Source organism: Lineus longissimus, chromosome 12 (genome assembly GCF_910592395.1).
Source record: "Lineus longissimus chromosome 12, tnLinLong1.2, whole genome shotgun sequence".
Classification (NCBI taxonomy): domain Eukaryota; kingdom Metazoa; phylum Nemertea; class Pilidiophora; order Heteronemertea; family Lineidae; genus Lineus; species Lineus longissimus.
The window spans coordinates 9,930,140-9,955,826 of NC_088319.1; the positions used below are offsets into that span (position 1 = coordinate 9,930,140).

At 41.2% G+C, this 25,687-nt stretch overlaps 2 protein-coding genes across 2 annotated transcripts in view; one reads left to right on the top strand and one right to left on the bottom strand.

The window, feature by feature from the left end:
- Positions 1-25,687, top strand: part of LOC135496730 (11-beta-hydroxysteroid dehydrogenase 1-like) — a 206,655-nt gene that overhangs the window by 121,134 nt on the left and 59,834 nt on the right. The window lies entirely within an intron of this gene.
- LOC135496535 (translocation protein SEC62-like) lies at positions 3,872-25,602 on the bottom strand. Its single transcript, XM_064785895.1, has 10 exons — positions 25,558-25,602; positions 23,789-23,830; positions 22,292-22,405; positions 17,756-17,864; positions 17,016-17,124; positions 15,786-15,882; positions 14,584-14,685; positions 14,202-14,337; positions 13,132-13,251; positions 3,872-11,434 (listed from the first exon to the last, which is right to left on the bottom strand). The coding sequence occupies exons 1-10, from the start codon at positions 25,600-25,602 to the stop codon at positions 11,133-11,135; spliced, it is 1,176 nt and encodes a 391-aa protein (XP_064641965.1). The 3' UTR covers positions 3,872-11,132.

A 25,687-nucleotide genomic window follows, 5' to 3' on the forward strand; every position in this document is an offset into this window, starting at 1 on the left:
TCCTCCCCACTGTTCCCACAAACTTCAACCTCTTGATGTCGCAGTCTTCGGATCCTTAAAAACCAAGATGAAATCATCCATGGCCAACTGGATGCGGACTCATCCTGGTAGACCCGCCAGTATCTATGATCTCCCAGAAATCATTTGTCAACCATGGATGGAAGCATTCAACCAAAGCAATATCGCCTCGGGATTTGCTAAGGCGGGAATCTATCCATTCAACCCGAATATATTCACGGAAGATGACTTTGCTCCATCCTATGTTACAGACAGACCGGACCCAACAATGGGGCCTAGCTCACATGAAAAACAAAAAGAGAATGCCGTTGGACAAAATGGGGAATCGCCAAACGCAAAGTCGAGTGAATCTATAATATGTATTGAGCAAAGCGACTTCAATGTGATTGATGTTCGTGGTGATGGCCATTGCCTACTATACGCTGCAGAGGCCAGTCTCAATGCAGATGGAGGATGTTTCAAGGACATCACATACTCTAGTCTATGTGATCGTTTAATGCAAGAAGTGACCGAGAATGAAGCATTTTATGCGGGCTTTGAGACTGACATTGTCTCTGGGATTCGATATTTCGTTTTTGATAAAAAATATGACACGAATGCATGTGACATGGCGCTGGCAATTCTCTGTAATGCCCTCTGTATCAATGCAAATGTATACCAAGTAAGGGAAGACGGAGGATATGATGTAACCCAGATTATTCCCGGTCGCTCTGGTGTGGCGGCTACGACCACTATCTTGCTGCTAAGAAGTGGTGATGGACTGGATGCTCATTATTCAGGACTCTATTGTATTTCGCCAGAACCCCAGGGAGACACGCAAGGGAACATAAACATGCCTATTTCATCTCTACAGTCCGATGCTCCAGCTGCAGAACCTTCAGATATGGCTGAAAACAATGACACATGTCCGTCTTCACTGTCTGCAGCATGTGATCCACCTGTAGACATTGGGCCTAGGAGTGGTTCCCCGACAGTGGGTCATGCGTTCTCTCCAGAATTGGTAAGACCACATCCTAAGGCACCCGCAAGGAAACAAGCAGTCAACGGACGGAAAAGACGGACGGCGGCTGTCCTAACAGACACGCCTGAGATGAAGAAGCTGAGGTTGGAGAAGAAGACACAAGGCAAAGAAAAGGACAGAAAAAACAAGAAACAAGGCAAATGCAAGCGGAAAAAACCTTCTAAATCACCCAAGGCGAAACAAAGTCTTCGCTATGACGACGATGATAATGATGATTGGGAGTGTGTTTTCTGCCAGGGTCTATGGTCCAAATCCAAACCAAAGGAAATCTGGGTGGAATGCAAAAAGTGCAGACGTTGGGCACATGAGGACTGTACCGGGAACGACAGTGCTAACTACATATGCCATGAATGTGACAACGATCCCAATGATGTTTACACATAATATTCCCAACAGGCATAGACAGATATACCGAGTTGGTTAATACGGTGTTCTCATAAATCAATTGTTTTAGACAGAGTAAATTTTAGAGACATTTACAGTTAACGAAATTTACAGTTTTAGATACATTTGGAGTTTTAGACACGTTTACAGTTTGACATTTGGAGTTGGAGACATTTGCAGGACTTGGGTTGAGTACACCTACCGTCAGCTGGGCATCTTAACACAGAGTTTAAATGACAATGTCTACTTAATTGCAAAAATATAGGGACTGACAGCTCATGAGCTCCTGTTTTATACATTGTTACTATTGTTTAAACCTTTAAAGTTGAAGTTAAAGTTGAAATAAAACATTTATAACGTCCTTCAAGGCTTTTTTGCAGTATATGGGGCGAGTCCGCCGCGCAGCGGCGGACTCGCCTCACTAGGGGGCGAACTCGCCCCAGCACGGGGCGAGTTCGCCTACCATGCCTATTTTTTTCCAATACATTTTGATCAAAGATTACAAGGGCAATATGTCTGAAACAGAATTTTGTTCAAAGCTATAAGTTATAGCTATGTTATGGAAAAGAAATCACTTGATTTGAGGGAACTGGTTGAGAGCTAGAGACAAAAATGAAAAAGGGGACGGACACGCCCCTTTCTCCCCTACTGCAAATGAAGATATGCGTCATATCGTCATATATAACATTTTGGGTTAACCACACCATGGGTCTTTTGTACATGAAGTTTACATGTACCAGTCTTCATTCAGATCGCCCCAGTCTTCCTTGCAGTCACCAACATTGTCAACCACACCAATCAGCGTTTGCACCAGCTGTAAACGTTCCAAGATCAATTCAAATGCATTGTCATTTAAATTGCAAACATCAAAGCCGTAGTTCTCAAAATAGCCAAAACTGATATTACATCTTGTTTCGCGTTGAAGCTCTTCTTTTGTTATTCCCTCCAATGCTCAGTGTCAGCGGCAAATTCTATAATGGGGGAGCCCCAGCTTGGTGTCAAGTTAGTTAGTTAAAGTCGGCTGGGCTATTGCCCTAGACGTGAACGGCTCATCCGGCCGGATCTTATCCCGGAGTCCGTATAGTATTTTAAGTAAAAGTGACTAGGAGTATTACTCCCCCTCGATAGGGTGCTGGTCTATCGCAGGGTAACTTCCCAGGCAAGCCTGGTACCCATTTACTCCTGGGTGGAGAGGAGCAAGTAGGGTAAAGTGCCTTGCCAAAGGACACAAAGATGAAACAGTGTTGATCCGTCTGAGTACCGAACCTACGATCTCCTGGTTACAAGCCCGGCATTCTTACCACTCTGCCACTGATCCCTCGAGGTGCCAAGAGCCAAGGCCAAGAGCAATGCGTTATTTCATTCAGTTGGGGCAATGGGTGAGGTCAAATTTCTGAATTAACACAAGTGTTCGAGTTCGTGTTAACCTCAGCCCGAAAAAAAACATGGTTGGAGTAAACACCGGGTGAACACCACGTACACTACAAGTTAACACTCAGTCAACACTGAGTTAACTCCAGCCGTCTCCAGAATTTCGAAATGTGTGATAATCTTCGGTCACGTCCTCCAAGTCCTGTTCCATCCGACATAGTAGCTTGTGAAGTGGTTCTTCGGCAGATGCGGGGACCTTTGGAAATTTTCATGGCGAAAACCAGCCACAGCTTGAATCATTGGTATAAACAACGTGGCTGCGTAGTTAACGCTGACACTTGTCGATACAAGACCACCATTGATTTTTTAAGCCTTTTAGCAGTTAAATTGTCAATGTTTGACCGCGTCGCATCAAATACTGCGTGGGGTCGTGAATCTGAAATTTTGATATGATATTCCCGACAGTCGGGCAAGTAAATGGTTAAAAGTAAAATAGTAGTTGACCACGGAAATTTTTTGATAATTGACAAATTGTACAAACGTTGATATTTCCACTCTCTAGCCAACTGGCAGAAACATCTCAAAACATGCCAAATTAGCAAAATTGAAATTTAATTTTTTCATCAAATAATTTCTGTAGACTTGCCACACCAAATATCTTTTCGATACCTCTCCAAATATGCACTTGACAGTCAAAAACATACTCGCGTCTAATTGATAGGTCTGGAAGCTCCAACCTATGAATATTCAATGGTGGCCTTGTCTCTGACCTCAAAAACTGTTAACTCAGAGTTAACCTCTAGGGGGTTAGTGTCAGCCTAATGCAATCCGTAATATAAATTTTCCTGATAAATTCCTGGTGCTCAGGTTAACTCTGAGTAAACTCAGAGTTAACACTAACTCCCGAGCCAAAAAGCATTAACTTTGGATTAACTCTGGGTTACTCGACACTTTGTCAAACCTCATGGTTAACACTGGAGTTAGTGTTAGTGTTAACTCTGAGTTAACCGAGGGATTTGACCTCGCACATTATATTCTAAAAACAATGATAATGATAGAAAACAGAAAAACACCTGATTGTAATAATAAATGATGCAGATTTTATTTGCATTGATACAATAGCGTGTACATCGCTTATCAAGGCAGATTCCACTCCACAACTACAATTAGTTCGTTCACCAGTGATGCTGTCTATTGCTAGTATAGCCGGCCACAATCTAGCGGATACAGCGCCACCTCTCAGTAAATCAGAGAACTAGCAAACGCAATTTGAGCTTCTCATCATGCTCTGCGCCCATATGGGATCGTGCAAAAACTAATAATGGCCTTCATCGTACTGCAACATCCAAGCACCCTGTTATTACGTAATGCCACCTTCACATGTATCTGTAGATCCTCTGGTCAGTTTCTATACTAAAGGTGGGTTTTCATGGTCAAGTTGTTGACAGAAAAGCTCTTTTATCTGCCCGAAAACCGAAGCCCAGCATAGGCCTGAGAGTGAGACTCAATGATGCCACAGATTAGAACATAACAAGATGCGTCTCATTTGGAATTTTAGCAAAAATACTGTGTCGATGTTATTTAGCCTGCTTAGGCGCTTATTACATGCAATGTAGGCCTTTTGTGACGTCACCATAGCGTCACTCGCCAGATTGATGCCGTCAGACACCGTCACGACGTCGGACACCGTCATGACGAAGCGATTTCCTAAATATTGGGACCATTCATGTTGCCTTAGTCTAAGGCTCATCTTTACCATACAAGAAACCAATATATCGTTTAATTAAGATACTCTAAAACCTCGAGTACAAGGAATGAGGCTCTGCCCCCATTCATTACAATGGAGGAGGGATTCTAAAACCACAATGTCAATTCTAAAGAAACGACACAATAGGGTCTCTTTTATTAGAAGAAATGGGCCTACTATAACCAGTGATGTTGATTTCATTTCACTGTCAATGTCAGCCAAGATCAGAGCAAGATTATAACACATGCGACTCCACTGGCCCATGACATTGATAAAAGAATAATACCTGACTATTGGCCCATCCCCATTCAAACCATTGTAATGATTGGGGGCGGAGCCTCGTTCGTGGTATCCGAGATTTTAGATTATATACAAAGACCTAACAATTAAGCGTCACGCTAAGCAAGCACGTCCTGATTGGTGGTACCGCGACGCAGTTATCATTGTTTGAAATTACAATTGCTTTCGTGACGAACGTGATCAGTTTTAGGTTCATTTTAGAGGGGGAGGGAGGGTCTATTCATTCACCACATTTTGCCAAACGCGGCATATCAAGCACGTTTATCATCTTACCCGGACAAAAACTGATGCATCACTATTAGCAGCTATATCCTGGCTGTGACAGTTGCGGCCGATCACGCGGCGGCAATATTGAAAATGTACGGCAGCAACCGTTTTAGGGGGGTCTGTTCATTTGATATAAGGCTTCGCCCAACGAAAACAAATGCAACTTTTATGGTATTTATTCACGGCATTAATAAATGTGACTCGCTCTACCAAAACTAGGCGCTTGTCGCATTTGAACTTGACAGGTTGATACGGACTTGTTGTTCATTTCCCTATTGTATAGTAGACCTTTTGTGAAATCTGTTACAAACTGATTTGGTCACATTTCACAAAAGGTCTACAATAGGGAAATGAACAACAAGTCCGTATCAACCTGTCAAGTTCAGATGCGACAAGCGCCTAGTTTTGGTAGAGCGGGTCACAAATTAAGGAAACCTTAATGTAGCTGCCTGATTTTGGATGAGATTTCTCCAAGATAGATACTTGTCCGCGCTCTCTAAAAATCATCCCATAATTTCATGGGTCCTCCCGAGAAGCCATTTTCATGGCATGCTGCGAATGACGTCATAAATCTGGCGAGTGACGCAATCGTGACTTTACAGGTGCCCGACAATAAATAGTATTTTTCGCTGAAATTATTTGCCGAGAGAAAATATGATCTTTAGGAAGTCTTAACAACGTCTAATGTATGTACATTTAACCCCCCACACCATCCTCATGCATATTCTTGGATGATGATACCTGTAAGAGATAATGATATCATTTTTTTCAACTCCAACACATACAATGCTCAGAGTGATCACGCATGAAGAAAATATCAACTTTTTAGCATTATGGTACCAAATATATTCTCCACAACCACTAGAGCTTTGGCTTCAGGAAACCAACGTCCAGCCTGTCAGAGGATGCTTCCCACCCGCCCCACTATGTAACATATTGATTACTTTCTGCATTAGAATAGCACCATATCATTCATCTTCTGCAGATGCAAACCTCAAAGACGAGGTTCATTCTATTTCATTGTTAAAACGTGCTCCTCTGGTAATGCTAGTCTAAGCCTACGGTATCTCTTAAAGGGACAATATAGACAGCAGCTAGGCAGGCAAGATAAAGTTACACAAAGTCGCCAATAGGGGTCACTCATATCTCACAGTACGTCGCAATGATTTACGCTTGTATGAGGAATATATTTAGTGCCGAGTCTGACATGACCAAGGGCCCTTAATGTGATACTAGTCACTTGAAGATGGCCAAATTAGCCTGTCTGCTCCTGCCTATAGACCGGAGGCGTTCCTTATACAGTCACATGTGAATCACCAGCGAAATGAATCAAACAAGGGACAACCATCTTGGTGCCAAAAAATACAACAGCCTTTTTTGAGAATATGACATCATACCATGTCAAGTCCAACAACGACATCATGAAGTCGCCGACAGTTGGAGACTTGCACCAATGACGCACCTTGCTGCGCAAGAGGTTGCTAATTGACGTAATGTACAATCTTGCAACTTCACACGATAATGGCGGCCTTCATCGACCAGTGGGGTTTTTGTTGGGAATGGCCAGCCAAACATAAAGGGGCCAATTACAACCATATGCGACCTGATATCCGCTTCGGAGTGGATATCAGGTCGTTTTTGGGTAGTTTTAAATGGTTTCTGGGTAGTTTAAATAGTTTCTGGGTAGTTTTGAATGGTTTCTTGGTAGTATAAAATAGTTTCTGGGTAGTTTAAAATAGTTTCTGGGTAGTTTTAAATGGTTTCTGGGTAGTTTTAAATGGTTTCTGGGTAGTTTTAAATGGTTTCTGGGTAGTTTTAAATGGTTTCTGGGTAGTTTTAAATGGTTTCTGGGTAGTTTTGAATAGTTTCTGGGTACAGTAGAACCTCCCTCAGCGGACACCTCTGCCAGGCGGACACCTCTACATAACGGACACGTCCGGCCAGTCCCGATTTTTTCTAAGTCATTTCCAATAACAAAAACCTCTGTACGGCGGACACCTCTCTATTCCGAATTGCGGACAGGGCGATAGCCAATTTTTGGTCCAATTCCCTCCCAATTACGGACAGTTGGCAAAAACAAAGACTTCCCGCTTGCGCTTGGAGAGTCAAGTAGGCCCGACAGGTGTGATATTTGCGCAATTAATCAACGTAATTACCCCATGGCATTGTGTTTTTGTATCCTAATTAAGCCGCGGCATTGGCATTGTGTTTTTGTATCCTAATTAAGCCGCGGCATTTGTTTACTCATCTTTTCAACTAATCACATAGGCCTATTGTGACAACGGACACTCATAAATCCACGCGGTTTTGTCAGTGTTGCGGCGAATATGCGTTAGTGGAGAAATTAGAAAAAATTAATTATTTATCAAAGGTGGCTGATGGACAGAAATTATGGTGTTTTTTCACACATTATGACATGTCCAGGAGATTTTGCAATAAAAGGTTATTCACGCTCTGAGTTCCAAAGTATCTCACGTCATTCAACGCAACATCACAAGCAAATACCGGTCAGCCAACAGGTTTAAAGTTTCTACGCTAGATGTCGACACAGAGAAAACCAAGACCTGCAAGGCGGGAACTTCAAATCCACCTATCGGACGATTTGGCATAACCTCTCTATTGCGGACACCTCTCTATTGCGGACACCTGGGCCCAGTCCCATGGGTGTCCGCAATAGAGAGGTTGTACTGTAGTTTTAAATGGTTTCTGGGTAGTTTTAAATAGTTTCTGGGTAGTTTTAAATGGTTTCTGGGTAGTTTTAAATGGTTTCTGGGTAGTTTTAAATAGTTTCTGGGTAGTTTTAAATGGTTTTTGGGTAGTTTTAAATGGTTTCTGGGTAGTTTTAAATAGTTTCTGGGTAGTTTTAAATGGTCGCTGTGAACACAGTATTGAAGAGCAGTGCAGCTCTTATCCATATACTCTTTAAGGTGGCAGCAGTAGTTACTGCTGCTGTTATCTGTACTGATAGGTTTGCACTAGTATTTCCAGAGGGCCACATACATGTCATCAATTTCATAACCAAACCTGGCCAACTCATAACGGTCCATCCCACTGGTAAGGGATAGACTGATATCCATCAACAGGCATTAAAAGAGTTTGAATTCCACTGTTTAAATAATATGTGCATGTTAATAAAGTAACCCCCACAAGATTACCCTGTACACTGACAATGCAACAAGGGAAAACAAGGAAATGAAAGACCAACATATGTTGCAAAATTCACAAGTGACATAGTTAGAAAGGTAGCAGAATTCTTGAAATTTCATTTGGATCATGCAGAACTCGGAGTCCAAAATCATCACACACTTTTGGCCCCATTACATTTATTTCAATTTCAGTCTTGTGAACCCAGCAGATGTTAACCTCTTGACTACCGCCGACAGCTATAGCGGTTGCAATCAAATACACGTGTTTACCGCCTACCGCTTGAGCGGTCGCTATAATAAACCTTTGTGTGTATTGTTTGGTATGATCTGGCTCGGCTCTACTGGTGTATAGTGACTCAGGCATGTCGTCTGCTACCCACCAACTTGTCCCAAGTCGTATAGATGGCGCTGCGGTGGCAGCGAAGACAGAGGTTTTGCCAGATGCACGTGGCGGCACAATGATACCAAAAAGGTCAGGGTATGGAATGGTTCGAATGGCCCGGTAGTCACGAGGTTAAAATGATCCAGAATCACATCGAATTCAACTCATCTATTGTGATCCATCTTAACCAAGATGATCAGGACACACAATTCTAGGCTTTAAAGAAGAATCTCTCGCGATAATGACGGGTCGACACTCACAATAATAACAGAGTGCCAGTGTAGAGAGAATAACAATGCATCTGAAATTCGCACAAAGAGCTTTAGCACCCTGGAGAATCTATTCCCCAAATTGCCGAGCATCTTAGCAGGCCTTCCAGTTTGCCGAGCTTGACTCTCCTGGGAAAGGAAAATTTAGTTTTAAAATAAAGTTAGAAAAACTGCATTGTTTGGTCTTTCAAGGAAATATTCTTGTGTTCATCTGGTGATAAGGTTCTTTAAGCATGATTGGCATCAAATAAAGAGAAAAATGCACTGCTGGTTTGTCCTATGGAAAGCGAACAAATTTTAAAATATGCACGGATGGATTTTGTGCTTGCACCAAAGAGTAACCCGCTCGTTAATTAACCTCGAAATTTAGTGCATATGATGACATATTGTCCATGTTACTAGATGGACAGAGCTTATTTCAGAAAATTTACCAACGAGCACACTTTTTGGATGTTTTTCTTGTGAGGCAGCCATTCTCCCAGGCACCAAGGAGCACTATCCAGGGCAGTCTGCTTGTTGGAAGACCTGATAAGATGCTCGGCAATCTGGGGAATTCATTATCCAGGGTGTTTAGTGGGGATTTCCTGATGCAGTGTGTTCTCTGACTTTTGGTTGGAACATACTGGCGTTTGCCATGTTTTTTATGCAATACCACTTTGTCATTTGATAATTTGAAAAATGTCATACTTTCATACTTTCACAGTTTCATCATCATTAAATGGTATAACAACACATTTGTCATTTGATAATTTGAAAAATGTCATACTTTCATACTTTCACAGTTTCATCAACATTAAATGGTATAACAACACAAGAGAGAAACTTACATCTTAGAATCATGGATAACAAAAGACTCGGTACATAGAGGACAATGAGAAACCTGGGATGCACTTCGATTGATCACCCAAGTAGCTGTGTGAGTGTATAGCCGCACTTACACCACCTGAAAATGGACCACCAATCTTGGTTCGGGAACCAATGCCGCACCATCGAAAATCCACCAAGCGCTTACACCAGCGCTGCAGCTAGTTATAAAATCCGGCTACAGATGGCGCGCAAACAATAAGCAGAACGCGGAAAGCCTTGGCAGAAAGCGCCATTTCGAAAGCGCCGCCTGGAGCCGAACCATTTGCGCGTACACCACGACAAAGCCGAGCTTTTAACAAGCCGGGCGAATTTGGACCATCAAGCTTGGTGGGACAAATTCGCTCGGCAATTTGTATCGGCAATGGATTGCCGAACCAATTTGTCGCGGCAATGTGGTGGTGTAAGTGCAATTGGTCCACCAATATTTCGTGGTGTAAGCGCAGCTTATAAACCTTTTGAAAGTGATATCGAGAAGTTTGCTCTCACCCTATAAACAAGGGCACAAAATCCTGCAAAGGCATGTCACATGTCACAATTAGCCAGGCACCATGTTCAACAATGACATTTAACTTCCACACCCTGTGCTGCCATTTGCATTTTTTGCCACTGCTAAGGTTTTGAAAGCACAGAACAGGCCCTGCCTTTAGTTTAATACACATAGAGCACAAGCGGCAATGACTTTCAATTTTAATACCGTACCATCACCTCATAAGCCCGCTGGCAACCATAATAAATGCATATCCAACCCAAAACAATAACCCGTTCCTGTGGTACTGTCAGTATTTACAGAAAGTGCGATGATAAAATTATTGATCAAATCAATACCCCAATAAACGCAGTCAATTTCAAACATTTCAAATTACCAGACAACAGATCCAAAGTGGGACCTAATTATGGTCCTCTAAACCGCTGGCCTGATTTTAGAAATGTCTTCACTGACTGTCCTGTCGAGGCCAAGTCTGCTGGGTTTAACCATCCAGGAATGTGGTGCCACTGATCTGATTTTGACCCATCACGTATCTCACCAGTGCGAGAAGCCACCCTAGTCATCGTCAAGACGGTCCAAGATACTCAGTTCAAAGCAGACTTGGAGAGTTTAAAGGACAATGGCCACGTGAAGGCCAAGGAGAAGCACTTCTGGCATCTCCTAACCACACTCAAATGAATGAAACAACTTTCATGCTACAGCAATAATGTTGCAAGTGACATGCACAACATCGACATAGGTCTCATAAGCCACTTTTGAGTCACTGAAAAAGTAATTTTAACGTCCAGTTTTCTCAAAATACTCGACAGACCGACAAACTGAACACAATACTGGAAATCACCAGCAAAATTCAAAATCTCCGTCTCTCTCTTGCTACTCGGCCGCCTGCGAATCCTCCGTCTCTGTCACTTCACTTTTATCAACTATTTCAAAGTTTTCCTCCGACCCCGAACTGTCGCCAGACTTATCCTTTTCATTGTCACTATTTTTGTCTTTTTCGGTTTTGGAATCTTTTTCATCAGTTTTTTCTTTCTTTTCCTTCTCCATGAAATCGTGCTTATAGAGCGGTTTGAATGAATCGATAATGCCAACGTCCTCCATTAGATTGGGGAATAACCAGAAATGATGTTTTCCCATCGTCACTGCCCAGATGATGCAGAACATCACTGAACGGACTGAAATGGACAAGCAGAAGAAGAGTTAAACAACGGCAACTTAAAGCGTGGTCAATCCCACCAAACGAGCACAGCATTTAAATGAGTACGCCGTTCGTAATTACTTGTGGTCCAGTTAAAGAGAAATCCACCAATACACAATGCCGTAGTGCAGTCATTATGTGTAAAATTTGTTTAAACTTGGTGTTCATAATATATGTACAGCAGAACCTCTCTATTGAGGACACCTTCGGGACTGACAAATGCTGTCCTTGATAGAGAGTTGTCCTGATTAGAGAGGTCAAATTGAATAGAAACTACCCATTTGGGACCAAAACTAGTGTCCTTGATAGAGAGGATGTCCTTAATGGAGAGGTGTTCGCTAAGAGAGGTACTACTGTAATTGTATATCAGTCTACACATTGACAATGCTGAAATTTATACTTAGTACGTGTTTCCGCAACTGGACATTTTTAAATTCAATTACAAATTCAAAATTTTTAACGAATGGTGTAGGCCTTTATTAAGATGGAGTGATTTTGAAGTTATAACTTATCACATCGCAGGGGAAATGATAAAGGGCACTTCCGTTCAGTGAGTGCAAAATGCTTAAGAGGTAGGCCTACCCCAAGAACTCCCGCTCCATCATGCCAGAGAAAATTCAAACCCATCTGACTCGTTCTGCAGTTACAGTCAGAAGAAATTGGATATTGGATAAGGCCAAAAATTGATAGGGCACCACTCTAACCCATGCCTGATAACGATATACCACAAAAATGTCAAGTCCCTCGGGGAACTCATTCAGCAGTTACAGTCCGAATGCAAAATCACAGATGGCAATGCTGTGTTTCAGTCGAATCAGGCTGAAAATGACTTAGCATCTACTGAGACCCGTACCCCAATCCCACAGTTATATGAAATCGATCCGACAATAAATCTGCAGCTAATTGCCACAGTGATTAGGCGCAATCCCAAAAAGTATGCAACAATGATGATAATGATGATGAAACGATAACTAATTCTAGTCTGTTTCAAAGCGGTCGTTAACTCCTGGCATTTACTTAACGTTTGTTCTATTGCATTCGTCATGCATATACTCTCAACTCGGCTCTATAAGACCAGGTTGACAATACCACCCAATTCCACATTTATGATGTTTATTTACAAGGATATTCATCAAGGTTAGGGGTAATAGGCCTATAAAAATTCTCGTCAGACCTCATTGGTTGGAATCGTGATTTTAGGTAATCCTACATGTATGATTAACATGTAATGGGCGGGCAAGAAATATATGATCTGATCTTATACAGCCGAGTTGAGAGTAACTATGTCCTGTCTATATTTTTATGTACGTTTCGGCTCTATTATAGATAGCCTATATGACTTGTGCCAATTGGTTTAATAAAGCCTTTGGTAATTCATTACATATACAGTAGAACCTCTCTATTAAAGACACCCTCGGGACTGAAAGTACTGTTCTTAGTAGACAGGTGTCCTGATTAGAAAGGTCAAATTGAATGGCAACAACCAATTTGGGATCAAAACTAGTGTCCTAAATAGAGAGGGTGTCCTTATGAGAGAGGTGTCTGCTAAGGGAGGTGTTACTGTATATGCCAGTTCTAGTGCCAGTTACAGGCCAACGCTTGCCTGCCTGATTATAACAATGATGATGATAATGCTGATGACGATGATGACTATAATGATGACAGTATACTCACTAATAGCAAGAACGAGGATAAAGCCAACGAATGCAGCAGCGGCCAGTGACAGATAATAAACACCTTGCCTGACCTCTGGTGGCCACAATGGGAATAAACATACCCCGATAGACCCTAGCACTGGAAAAAGACAGCGAGACAAATTTCAAGTAATTTCATCATTCAGAACACTGCCTGAAACATTAAGCTGAAAGTTTCTCGAAATTTATGTCATTGGAAACTCCCTCATTAGTTATATATATATGAATTTACAATATTTAAGGAACTGCTAGTGATACCAAACTGGAGCTACTACTAGTACTAGTCATCTCACCAAAACTGCTCGGGTGGAGCTAAAATGTACGCCGAGGTTTTAGCCAATATTTTAGCTCCACCCGTTCGGGTTTGGTGAGACTGACAGTGAGGTATCAATTTCTATTCTAAAACATCAAATTAGATAACGAAAAATGTGGTTTGAAATGCTTTTGAAAAGCTTCCACATTTTGCACCAACCCAAGCGGTGAATTCAAAATGAGGCTTCATTGGCGCATGGTGCACTTACACTGTTATGTGCATTTCATACTAAACCCAGGTGTTTTAGATTAGAACACGGTGACAAAGAGTTTCTTTTGTATCACCTGTGATGTGACACTCAAGACCTTTGGCTTCGAACAGACCACACTGCGATTGCCAGTGCTCAACTCTGACCCTTTAAAGGGACACTATAGGCCGCAGCTAGGCAGGCAAGATAAAGTTACACAAAGTCGCCAATAGAGGTGTCTCACATCTCTCAGTACGTCAAAATGATTCACGCTTGTACAATGAATATATGTAGTGCTGAGTCTAACATGATCCAATGTTCTTTACTGTGCATATGAGTTCCCCGAAGATGGCCAATTGAACCCCACTGCTCCTGCCTATAGTCCCCCTTTAAGACATCAATACTGTTGAGTTGCATGATCACCATGTTTGTGGACATTCATGTTCTACAAATCGCACACAATTAACATCTTTGTGTATAATCTACATTGCGCAATTGTAACAGGCTTGAATTTCCTGCATATGAAATGAAAGGAGAGAATATCACTCACCCAAAAATAGACCAATGATAAAAGTCTTGACATTCACAGGATCGTAGATCCACACAAACACCTCTTCCCCATCACAGAAGAACTGATCATCGTGCATCTTCAGTTTCATCTTCTTCTCTTTCTTCTTCTTGTCATCCTGAAAGGGAAGTTAAACGTTTCACCATTGGAAAGTGATTTTTAGTACCTCTAAAGGGGTACAGTATAAACACCGTTCGTAATTACTTGTGGTCCAGTTGTTCGACGTCTCTCCAACAATGTTGAGATGTCAGGACGTCAGGACACTCCAACGGTACTTCGTCCGATCTGACGCCAAGTCAGTCACAACGGTATTATCCATTGACCAAGGAGCACGTAAAACTCGTTCCCAAACAATTGGAATTACCTTATCCTTATCTTTTTTCTCAGACTCCTCTTTCTCTTTCTCCTTTTCTTTCTCGAGAACTTTCTCTGGCTTCTGGTCCTTCTTAACCTTCCTCCGTCGCACCTGAAGATGATACAGAACTTAAGCAACTACAGTAGAACCTCCCTTAGCGGACACCTCTCTATTAAGGACACCCTCTCTATTAAGGACACTGGTTTTGGTCCCAAATTGGGTGTTTCCATTCAATTTGACCTCTCTAATCAGGACACCTCTCTATTAAAGACAGCACTTGTCAGTCCCGAGGGTGTCCTTAATAGAGAGGTTCTACAGTATGTACTGCACAGAATAATCGACTTGAGGTTCACATGACAATATTAGAAGGTTCACTTTACTGCAGTGTAAATTATGAAATGTCCATCAAGCTTCTTCTTCTTCAGTGTTAGCTCTGCACTTGGAGGTGATTTTCTACAGGGAGTATTCCTCCTCCAAGGCGGGATGAGCGTTTATGCGTGACACTACGGTTATGCGCCAATTGGGTTTATTGGCCTGGTGAATTCGACTTCGGCGAGAGCTTGAGTCCACGCAAGCTACTCATGTTTCTCACTTGGTGCGATCTTTAACCTGCCCTGCATCGACACCAGATACAAGGAACCTCGGTTTTAAGTCTCATTTGAAGGACTGTGAAGAGCCGGGAATTTTAATTTCTTGAAAACCAAGCCGGTTCATCTAGAAATACAATCCTGGGTTCTCCCCAGGATTGAAAGCCGGACCCTTCTGCGTGGTGGCTAGCAGTGTTAACGACGAGACTACGAAGCTCCATAAGCTAAAAGTTGTAGAGTTTACATATTTTTGATAGAGTATCGGCTTCCTGATACATGCTGATTTTCACAAGGGTATGGGTCCAAATGACATCAAAACTCAGACAAAACTGTCACAACAATGAAACACCCCAGTGACAATCAGCACCATTGCGTGCTGGCTGTAGTTTTACTGGTACCCTATTATGGCCTGTGGACTAAATATTGTATTAGCTGCCAAATGGTAAATCCATTTATACAGTAGGAATTTTTACACTTTTTAAGCTCCGGTTTGAAAGTGCATTTGCGATAATTGCAAAAATATAAAGGCTCAGAAAATTTCACGGTTAACAATATTGAAATACAAACAAGGCCAGAAATAAGTTGAAAATGTCATATTTTACGTTATAATAAATCAAATGTCACCTTTTCCTCCGCGTTTGTTTCATCCACATCCTCCTTGGAGTTCTTCTTCTTCTTCTCAACACGGAGAGCTCGGTGGAATAAACCTTTCTGGAGTAACCTGAAACATTACCAAGGTCATTTTCAAATTGGCCATTGCCAGCGGGTAGGGCAGCCCCTGAAAATTTGATTTGATAAAAGCAGGTTGGAGATAATTCCAACATTTTCCCAGGAGGGCAAAAAGTTGACTTTGAGCTGGGAGGACAAAAGGGCAACCTGACTGACTAAGGAATTTGTGAACGTAGGTTTTGTGTGCTGCCTTGTCCAGATGGCGCCCAAGCAAAGGCAACCAGACTCTCTCGAGTCTTTTTGGATCCATCGTCAGCGTACTATGTCGCCGTTAGGACTCAACATAGAGGACAACACGTCCTGGTAACCACGCCCATACTTCTCTAGCGTTTCTATCATATATGACTGACTAAGGAATTGAACCCGAGGCCGGGGTTCTATTTTGAGATGCCTAATCCCTTGAATGTAGAGCTAAAACTTTGTCAAGATCCTCACCTCTAGCTCGTGTTTTGACATACTGGTAATCTTATGCTGCGGTCACACTGGCATTTTAAACTGCATTGAATGCGCTTTAAAAGTTTAATACGTATCATTGAGGTGTCACACTCAATTCGGTTCACACCGTTTTCAATCCGCTTTAACCAACATGGTTCTTAAACCGCATTGAATGCGAATCAAGGGACAATATAGGCAGCAGCTAGGCAGGCAAGATAAAGTTACACGAAGTCACCAATAGGGGTCTCTCACATCTCACAGTGTGTCGAAATGATTCACGCTTGTACGAGGAATATATTTAGTGCTGAATCTGACATGACCAAGGGCCCTTACTGTGTATATTAGCCACCTGAAGATGGCCCAATTAGCCCCTCTGCTCTTGCCTATAGTCCCCCTTTAAGCCTCATTAACGAATCCATATTGAAATTTCAAGTGTGGCGCGCTTAATACGTATCAAGAATTTTCTTCACATTGCGCGTGGGCGCAACATAACTTCATCTCCCTTTAATCGCGTGCCAAATATATGCAGATTCCTGATGTGCAGATATCCTCCCTCAGGGCTGCTAATTCTAGGCATTTTGTCAGGATGTGATTGACAGTCATTGGCTTGGTGTTCCGGGGCAAACCAATCCCCCCGATTCCAATCTTGTGGTGCAGAGTGTTCAGGGATAAAAGGAGATCAAAACTCACCTGTCCATATATTTGGTACACGACGACCTGTTTGTGAACAATATGTTATCGCCCTTCCCCTTGGAGCTGCTCCATTTTGATTCAAGAAGCATATCAACAGCTTCCGAGGCTGAAATAAAAGCAAACATAAATCTGTGATAAGCAGAGAGCTGCTGGTCTCTCACTACAGCACATAAAATAATTTTTACCCATTGAATTCAAAAAACAGCTGTTCCATTCTTTTAAGTGCATTTTCCTTTTTTTTGGTTTTCTACCAGATTTCTAATAAGTGCAGTGGAACCTCCCTAATTGCACCTCTCTTTTAAGGACACCCTCTCTATTAATGACACTTGTTTTGGTCCCAAAACGGTTGTCTTTATTCATGTTGACCTCTAAATCAGGACACCTCTCTATCAAAGGCCTACGCGGTTGCTAAAAAATTTTGAATTTGAAATTGTATTTAGAAATGACCAAGCGCAAGTACATACTAAATATAAATTTCAACATTTCCGTTGTGTAGACTGATATACAAATACTATGAATACCAAGTTTAAACAAATTTGCATTCACAATAACTGCACTACCGCATTGTGTATCAGTGGTTTTCCTTTCAACTGGACCACAAGTTATTACGAACAGCGTGCGGTCCCTTTAAGAACATTATTTGTCAGTCTCAAGGGTGTCCTTATAAACAGAGAGGTTCTACTGTAGTACTGCCCTTATTTTAAAGCACCTTTTTTGGTGGGGGTTTGTAAACATACCAATGAATACTTTGACAGTCATCCCGACAAGTTTGGCCTCTTTCTGTGCAAGATTGAATCTGAGATGTTTGGCGACTGCATGCTCTTCGTCAGTTGGCTTTTCACCATCCTGAAAGAAAGGCGTGAAAATCTTTTAGTCAAATATTTAGACCGACATTTTAGACACTCCTGCGGAAGTGACTGGACAGGGAGTTGAAACCCACGACCTCTCAATTATCCAGTGGACGCTGCCCACCATGAGCAGCTCAGGATTCGAAAATTTCACCGAATTTAATTAACATAAGTTTCAAATATGACACAAATTTGCCAAAACAAGAAGTAGAAACTATGAACTTTAACACTGCAGGTTAAGCACCATACGATTTGGATAGTGCCACTAGAGCTTCACTTTAACATATTCTCTTACATATGTCTTAAACAATGTAGGCTATGTTTAGCGTTTGATTTCATTGTTGTATTGTTGCCAAGGTAACATCATTTGTACAACACTCGCTAAAGAAGGTACCGTAATAGTTGACGCTAATACATTTGATGGAAAACGATTCTGAGCCCAATGTAAAACGGAAAAAAGTATATTGTCCTGGATTAGATAATAGTTTGATGTGCATTTATATAATAAAGTATGGAAGTTTCTAGATTTGTTCCCCAAACTTGAATTGCTTACTCCCATCATGTCTGTAACCAAGGACACGTTACCATTAACAATGTCGTCATCACACGACAACTTTTTAAAGAATTTTTGAAAATTTTACCAATACTTTTCGTTCTCCCTATTAAAAGGACTATAATTCATCATCACATCAAAAAAAATGAATATCATTATCGGGTTATTCTGATAATCAATGCCCTAGCAGAGAATATCTACTATAGTCTTGTCAAAGATGTTGAGAAATCTTGAATATCGCTCTCATTTTCACAATTACTCTCGGATTTTCATCAAACCTACCTCAAATTGAGCATTACAGCATGTCCCTGCATTTTAATCCATTCAAAAGTTCATTCAGACCAACAACCGCTCCAGAAAATGATGATTTTGTGCAGCATATGAGCCCCAATGCTAAATGCATGTGTCAAACATGGCGGGTCATGCTGACGCTATTTGCAACAGAGCGTCTGGAGCTTGTCCAAAGTCATTTTTCATGGCATTTCTTCAAGGGCGCAAAACCCCCATGCAAAAATTGAGTGTACTAAAATTTCCTATGCTGGAACATTAGGCTGTTTTCTGGAGCGGTTGTGGCAGGAATGAACTTTTGAATGGATAAAAACGCAGGGACAAGCTGTAACAATCAATTTGAGGTAGATTTGGTGAAAATCCGAGAGATATTGTGAAAATGAGAGCAATTTTTAAGATTTCTGAACATCTTGAACCAAACTATATTATTCTTTGACATATGTTTTATTTCCTTTAAAAAACGGAAAGGTTAGGGAAATAGAACCATCAAAATTTCTTCAATCGAACATGTATTATCCTCTGTCAGAATGAACTACCCATTGACCTTGTACCTTTCTGAGAGGGATTCCCATTATCATGTCAACAATCAACTGACATTGTGTCCCCATGACGACAAAAACTGTTTACAACACTAAACAACTGCACCAGAATCCCTAGAAAAAATATAGCATACTCAGCATTTTTCCCTCGGAAAACTTATTGCCAAGAATCAATAAGCATCGTACATGTAAGCTTGCAACAGAAATACTGAGAGATCCAAAACTAAAGCATGTCACCGGTGTTCACTTCATCTGCGTGGTAAAAGTACAAATATCAATGGTGCCCAACATAGCAACAAAGGTTACAATTATGTATTTTAAAATACAGTAGAACCTCTCTATAAAGGACACCCTCGGGACAGACATTGTGACAAGTGTTGTCCTAAATAGAGAGGTGTCCTGATTAGAGAGTTCAAATTGAATGGAAACAGCCACTTTGGGACCAAAACTAGTGTCCTTAGTAGAGAGGTGTCCACTAAAAGAGAGGTTCCACTGTATTGTGTTCAAATAATATCAGACAACTGTTCGCCATCAAAAACTTAACCATTTTGTATGAAGTCATCCTTTTAACACACAAACATTTCTATCTATCTTTTTTTTAAATGATTAGACTTTGAACAAGAAAAATATTGCGGAAATTTTTTTTTATTGTATGTAGTTTCAAAAATCAGCACCACACACACAATCAGATCCAATTTGGGTCGTTCGACTTTCTGAGATTCTGATGAAAAAGAGATTTACTTGAAAACTTTAAGGTAAATTTACAGTTTGTCATAAATTTCATTTGTGACTCTCCATTTCAGGTCATTTTGACATGAATCACCAAGAAACATGAACAAATTCAGCATCAAAGAAATCAAGCAACTTGGACAATACAACCACTGCAATACACCATGCCAAGTCTTGACATACCCCAAAGCCAAAGTCATCTAATAAGCACTCCCTCTGTAAGATAACAAGTTACCATGCAAAATGCTACAGAATTTCAAAATGTGATTTGAAATGACAAGCATTCCCACGATTTCTGTCATGCAGGCATGCAAGTACATCCAAGGGGTGACAGGTGCATCATTTCTCCATTCTAGTGCACATAATATGTGACCCGCCATGGCAAGATGAGTCGCATGTCGCTCCGAGCTTGACAGGTTGAGGCGGACTGGTTGTTCATTTCACTATTGTCTGCCTTTTGTGAAATCTGAGTATATCAATTTCTTCTATTATGTCCTGGTGTCATTTTAGGCTCATCTTCTGTGCGACATGCGACTCATTTTGTTGTGGTGGGTCACATATTTGTGACTGTCACAGCGAAACCAGGCGCATGGCTCAAAGAAGATGAGCCTGAATGCCACCAGGAGATAATTAAAGAAATTGATGTACTTAGATTTCACAAAGGTAAAGACAACAGTGAAATGAACAACCAGTTCCTCTCCAAGCTCAGAGCGACGTGTGCCTGTTTTGCTCTCATTTGCTACGACACTGTCACAGCTTCGAGCATCTGTGAGGTAAGTTTCCAAAATACGGAAAGTTTGGGTGGCATAAAATTAAAAGGACCATACATATACAGTAGAATGAAACTGAATGTCAAGATTTCCAATTTCTATCAGGGGAAAATGCATTATAACCATACGTTTACAGTCCCTTGAAGATTAAACCATTTGTAAACTCTAAAACACATTTTGGAGCGGTACAAATTATCAAGATTTTGTCTTATAATTTCTCAGGTAAGCAAACCAGTTGTGCGATCGTCCTGTCGCGAAAGAAAAAAACTCATTGTACATGTAATAATGTCCTTGTTGACGCTCAGCTCTCAACTCAATATTTTAATCTTGGGAGGCCCTGAATTGTTCGAATTTGGTTCCAAGGGGCCTGTAAACAAAAGGACCGAAGTGGGGTAGGTATAAAGGGCACAATCCTGTGCCTCGACACTGACAGGCAGGGTCCATTCCAACATTTACATTTCCATGGACTATTCTAGTCCCACAACCCTGGAGAAAGAATGATCAGTTATAAAATTCACTCATCACTGTACTGACTTTCAAATGTGTCATTCGCAACCCCAAAGGATAAAAAAATTTTAAAACAGCATCATTTGCAAGGCCCGACACCAGCAATATCCCGTAAGAGCATGTGAGAAAGGCAGATTTCCATAAACTCAACCAAACGCAACCACAAACCAGTATATCATATCTACCTCATAGCAATTTTTCACCAGTGTTGTATTTGTATAAGTTTTGTATAAATCACACCAAAATGGGTATTTCCGGTACCGTTAAGTCACACCAGAGGCATTTCGAGAAATTATCATTTTCATAATGTAGCTGAGGTGATAAGCTACTCTGTATGTGGTGCCCAAAATATGTTCATCTTTATGTTCGGAGAAAACAAAATGCGTTAGTAATTTACCAACACAGAGACTATTATGGTTTTTATCACAATTCATGTTCATCTAAAAAAACATTTTCCCAGCATGAGACTATTGAGAGGACTTCAGAATAATTGCTTTGAATATTTTGAATTATATCTCCACCAAATTGACTAACAGAGTACTAAGTGTTTATGAGGCTTATTACGTCATAATCTGAAGGGGATAAAAATTTACATAAGTTCATATTCATTGATATTGGCTAATATTTATAAAGACGAGTAAATGCTTTTACTACAGTTTTCTACAGAGATGGCTAGTGTAAATGTACATGAAGTTTAAAGTAAAAGCATTTACTAGTCTTTTATAAATATCAGCCATTGTCAGTGATTGCTTTTACTTGGCTGATTTCGTGTGATGGGTCACAAAAAGGAAAATGGTCAAAGTTCAATGCATGTACAACAAATCATTCGTTGTAAAAGAACTATAAAGCGCGGTTGGTTAAGAAAACGAAAAATGGCCTTCGATACAGCTCCTCTGACCTAAAGAACCAACACAAACATAACATGTGCAAGAGCAAAGCTTAATTTCACTTTATACTGCATTCTTTGTTCTCACCCCAAGCTAGTTTCTGTCACCACCAAGTCTCCGAAAATTCTCTTGCCAAAAATGGCACTACTTACTAACTCCTCAACTACCTCAGGAGCTTCCTCCTGAGGTTCAACCTCAAACTTTGGCCCAGGCTCAGAATCAGAGTCGTTCTCCAGGGCAGGGGGAGGGGACCTAGGTTTACCCGGCTGGAGGAAAAGAGTTATAGTTGCAAAAGAACGAGGTAATGCTTTCAGCTGGATAGACTTCGATCACCCGAAAGTTACTTTCCACCATATCCGGCATTCCAAAAACTTTTGAAAAAAATAGATTTGACTGGCCTTGCACTAATCTGTTTCAATCTCCTACACACACACACTCTTCTACATTACCATGTTTAGAAGTGAGTCAGAGGTGGTCAACCTCATCAGACTCAAGATTTGATCATTGACCAGACAGATGAGCACCCAAAATAAAATAGTTGAAATTCGCTCCTGATATTTGACATCTAAAATGGGATTCGGGATAGCTTTTGTTGAATAGTGACCGTACCCAGCAACAGGTTTTTACGATCAGAGACACTAGACATTAACCCTTGAGCCACTTGCATTGTCAGTCACCTCTGACCATGGACACCTTTCATAGTTCAGGCAGGGCCTCATTGCTATTTTGTGGCGACGCGTGTTGACGAAGTTTTATAACTTCACTCCTAGAGCAGACCTGGATAAACTCATTTGATAAACTCCTCTACAGTTTTATGAAAATCGAAGGAGCCCAATTGGATGGTAAAATTTAAGACCTAAAGAAGGCTATCTTAAACAGAATAACGTTGCCCGTTTCAGCCTGCAAACTGTGCATGCGGAGACCTGTACTATAAGAGTTTGGTTCATGATGTTCAGAAATGTTGAAAATGGCTTGCATCTTCACAATTGCTGTTGTATTTTCATCAAACCTATCTCAAATTAATAATTGTTACCTCATGTCCCAGCTTTTCAATACATTCATACGTTCATTCCGACCACAACCAGAAAAAGGCCCGATATTCCAGCATAGGAAATATGCATAATTTGCACAGGGGTTTTGCGCCATTGAAGAAATGTCATGAAAAATGTCGTAGCAAAAGCTCCAGACGCTCTGTTTCAAGTACCGTCACCACGATACGCCGTCTTTGACACACATGCGTAGCATAGGGCGTGTCCTGCACAAAGGCATCACTTTCTGGAATGGTTGTGGTTGGAATGAAATTTGAATGGATTAAAATAAAATGCTGAGACATGATATAATGATCAATTTGAGTTAGGTTTCAGAGCGATTTTCAATATTTCTGAAGAAATGTTTCATATTGATGTAAATTTTTGAATTTTCTCTCCGAATTTTAAAACCTCCCTAACATGAATTCTTTACATTCTGTCTCACCATTTTCATCTAACAGCTACAGTGCACTATAAATAGATGTAACCATTAGGCTTGCTTGATCCACAAATCCGTCCAAAACTGCCTCGCAACACTGGCGAAAATCATAATCAGAGCCAGCATAACTGTGACAATACAAAAGTAGTGGCGCTGCACATGGCAGCAAACAGAGGCCTTACCCTCCTGGCCAGATACACGTCAATTCCACGTCCAGATTGTCCCTTTAATTTAAGTTTAAGCTTCAGGACATGACCTCAAGATTCATACCATACCAGGTAGGTTTGATGAAAATCTATGAGAAATTGTGAAAATTGGAGAGATATGAAAACTTCAACAACTTTTGAATCCTTCTTAGACGTCAACCAGACTCCAGGGCGCATCAGACATGTCACGGTCTGGTGGGCATTGCCTGGAGGACCATCACTGGTACAGAATGGAGCTAGCCTATGCTATATCAGTTCAGTAGGCATATGATTGATTTGATACACCTTGACATCCTCGTTTTTCGACAGGCCTGCACTTCACCTGGCAAACCATCACTAAAGAAACAGTTTCCATTAATAAATTTCATTACAAATGTTCTACTTAAGAGCTTACCACCTAACCATATGCACACCAAGCATGTAGTATAGCCTACATATCAAAAGTGCGTGTAAATGTACACGACTGTCATAATCTATATCATAATACTATAAGGCGGCTCGCTAAAGTGCCATTTGGGGGTCGTGTTTCGTCTCGAAATTTTGCACGTTTGCAGGTGATATGTTATCCTGATGCAACGTCATGTTTATTTTCGGAAATTTACTTCAGCGGAGCAGTAATGAGGGATTTTTAATCGGACACGGTCAATTCTCCTTATCACTCACGGAGCCAAGCCATTGCTGTTCAGTTATGCAGGGGATTAATGAATCACCTGCACTCCCTGTGGGGTGACTAACACTACCTGTTGCACGGCTGGCTGTAGGGGGATGATTGGAACAGCCTGTACACGTGTTGACCTGCTGAACCAAGGTTAATGTTATTTTCAATCCACGATTGTAGGTCACCTGATCTTCGAGATTTAGCGGGAAAGAAATTGTAAACAAACGCATGTGTGCAGTTCAAATGTAAACAAAAATGTATTTTGATTCTTTTGGTTGCTGGACTTGGGTTTTCCCGCAGTAAGGAGCTGGGGTCAAATTGATGGTCTATCGTATATTGGTACTGTATTAGCCAGAGCTAGCCCTTGATTATGAGGGGATTTTCAAATTAAGGTTACAATGGTATGTTTATGTGCTCACCACAGCTTTCAAAACTTGATGTATCTGAAGAGGCACTCTGAACTTGGCATGGCCTTATCAAGGAGCTGCTCACGGTGCTGAACTTCTAGCTTGCCTGTCGACTAAGTGCCTTGCCCGAGACATTGCTACATGTAGGAGGAGCACGCATTTTAAAGTTTTAGTAGTGATAGTGCAATTGGTCCGAGCCATTTGGAGGCCGACATGTGAAGGCCTATCTGGGTTCTCCTTCATCTCCGTATAAAAAGGGGCATATTGCTGACTAAGGAACGAGGTATATTCACATTGCCTCATCATCTCATTCGGACCAATTGATTTACTTTTATATGCACGCATACAGCACGCCACAGGGTCCGAGTCTGTGGACAAATGGTTGGTTTAATTTGTCTCTTCGATATTGCTCCTTTGATATTGCATTATATTTTCATTGCAATTCAATCTATTCAAGGTATAGCCCATTTGAACCTGCCTGCGCCACGGGTACAATGCTAGTGATAATTTAATACATCATCATCATCACGGCAATTTTCAGGGTCCATGTGGAGGGTAAGTACCGCTACATCACGAGATGCAACCTGCTCAAATGCGGTTCACTTTGAAAGGGGAAAGGTACAGATTAACTATGTTTCGCCTTTGTCTTCATATCGCGTGTTATAAAGCATGAAATATACCTCATCTCGACGTGCTTTCTGTTTTCCTTTTCGTCGGTCCGCCATTTTGTCAATTGTGTGGCAGGTCACGTGATTGACGGCAGAAGCGGTATGTTCAAAATGTGGCAGTCAAAAATGTGAACGGCTCTGT

Bases quoted from the DNA above. Each gene is read 5' to 3' on its own strand.
- LOC135496535 (XM_064785895.1), bottom strand. From the start codon at position 25,602: ATGGCGGACCGACGAAAAGGAAAACAGAAAGCACGTCGAGATGAG. The intron at 15,883-17,015 runs GTGAGTTTTGAT...GTAATGTTTCAG, and splicing joins TGTACCAAATATATGGACAG to GTTACTCCAGAAAGGTTTAT. The intron at 13,252-14,201 runs GTGAGTGATATT...GTCTTTTTCCAG, and splicing joins TATCATTGGTCTATTTTTGG to TGCTAGGGTCTATCGGGGTA.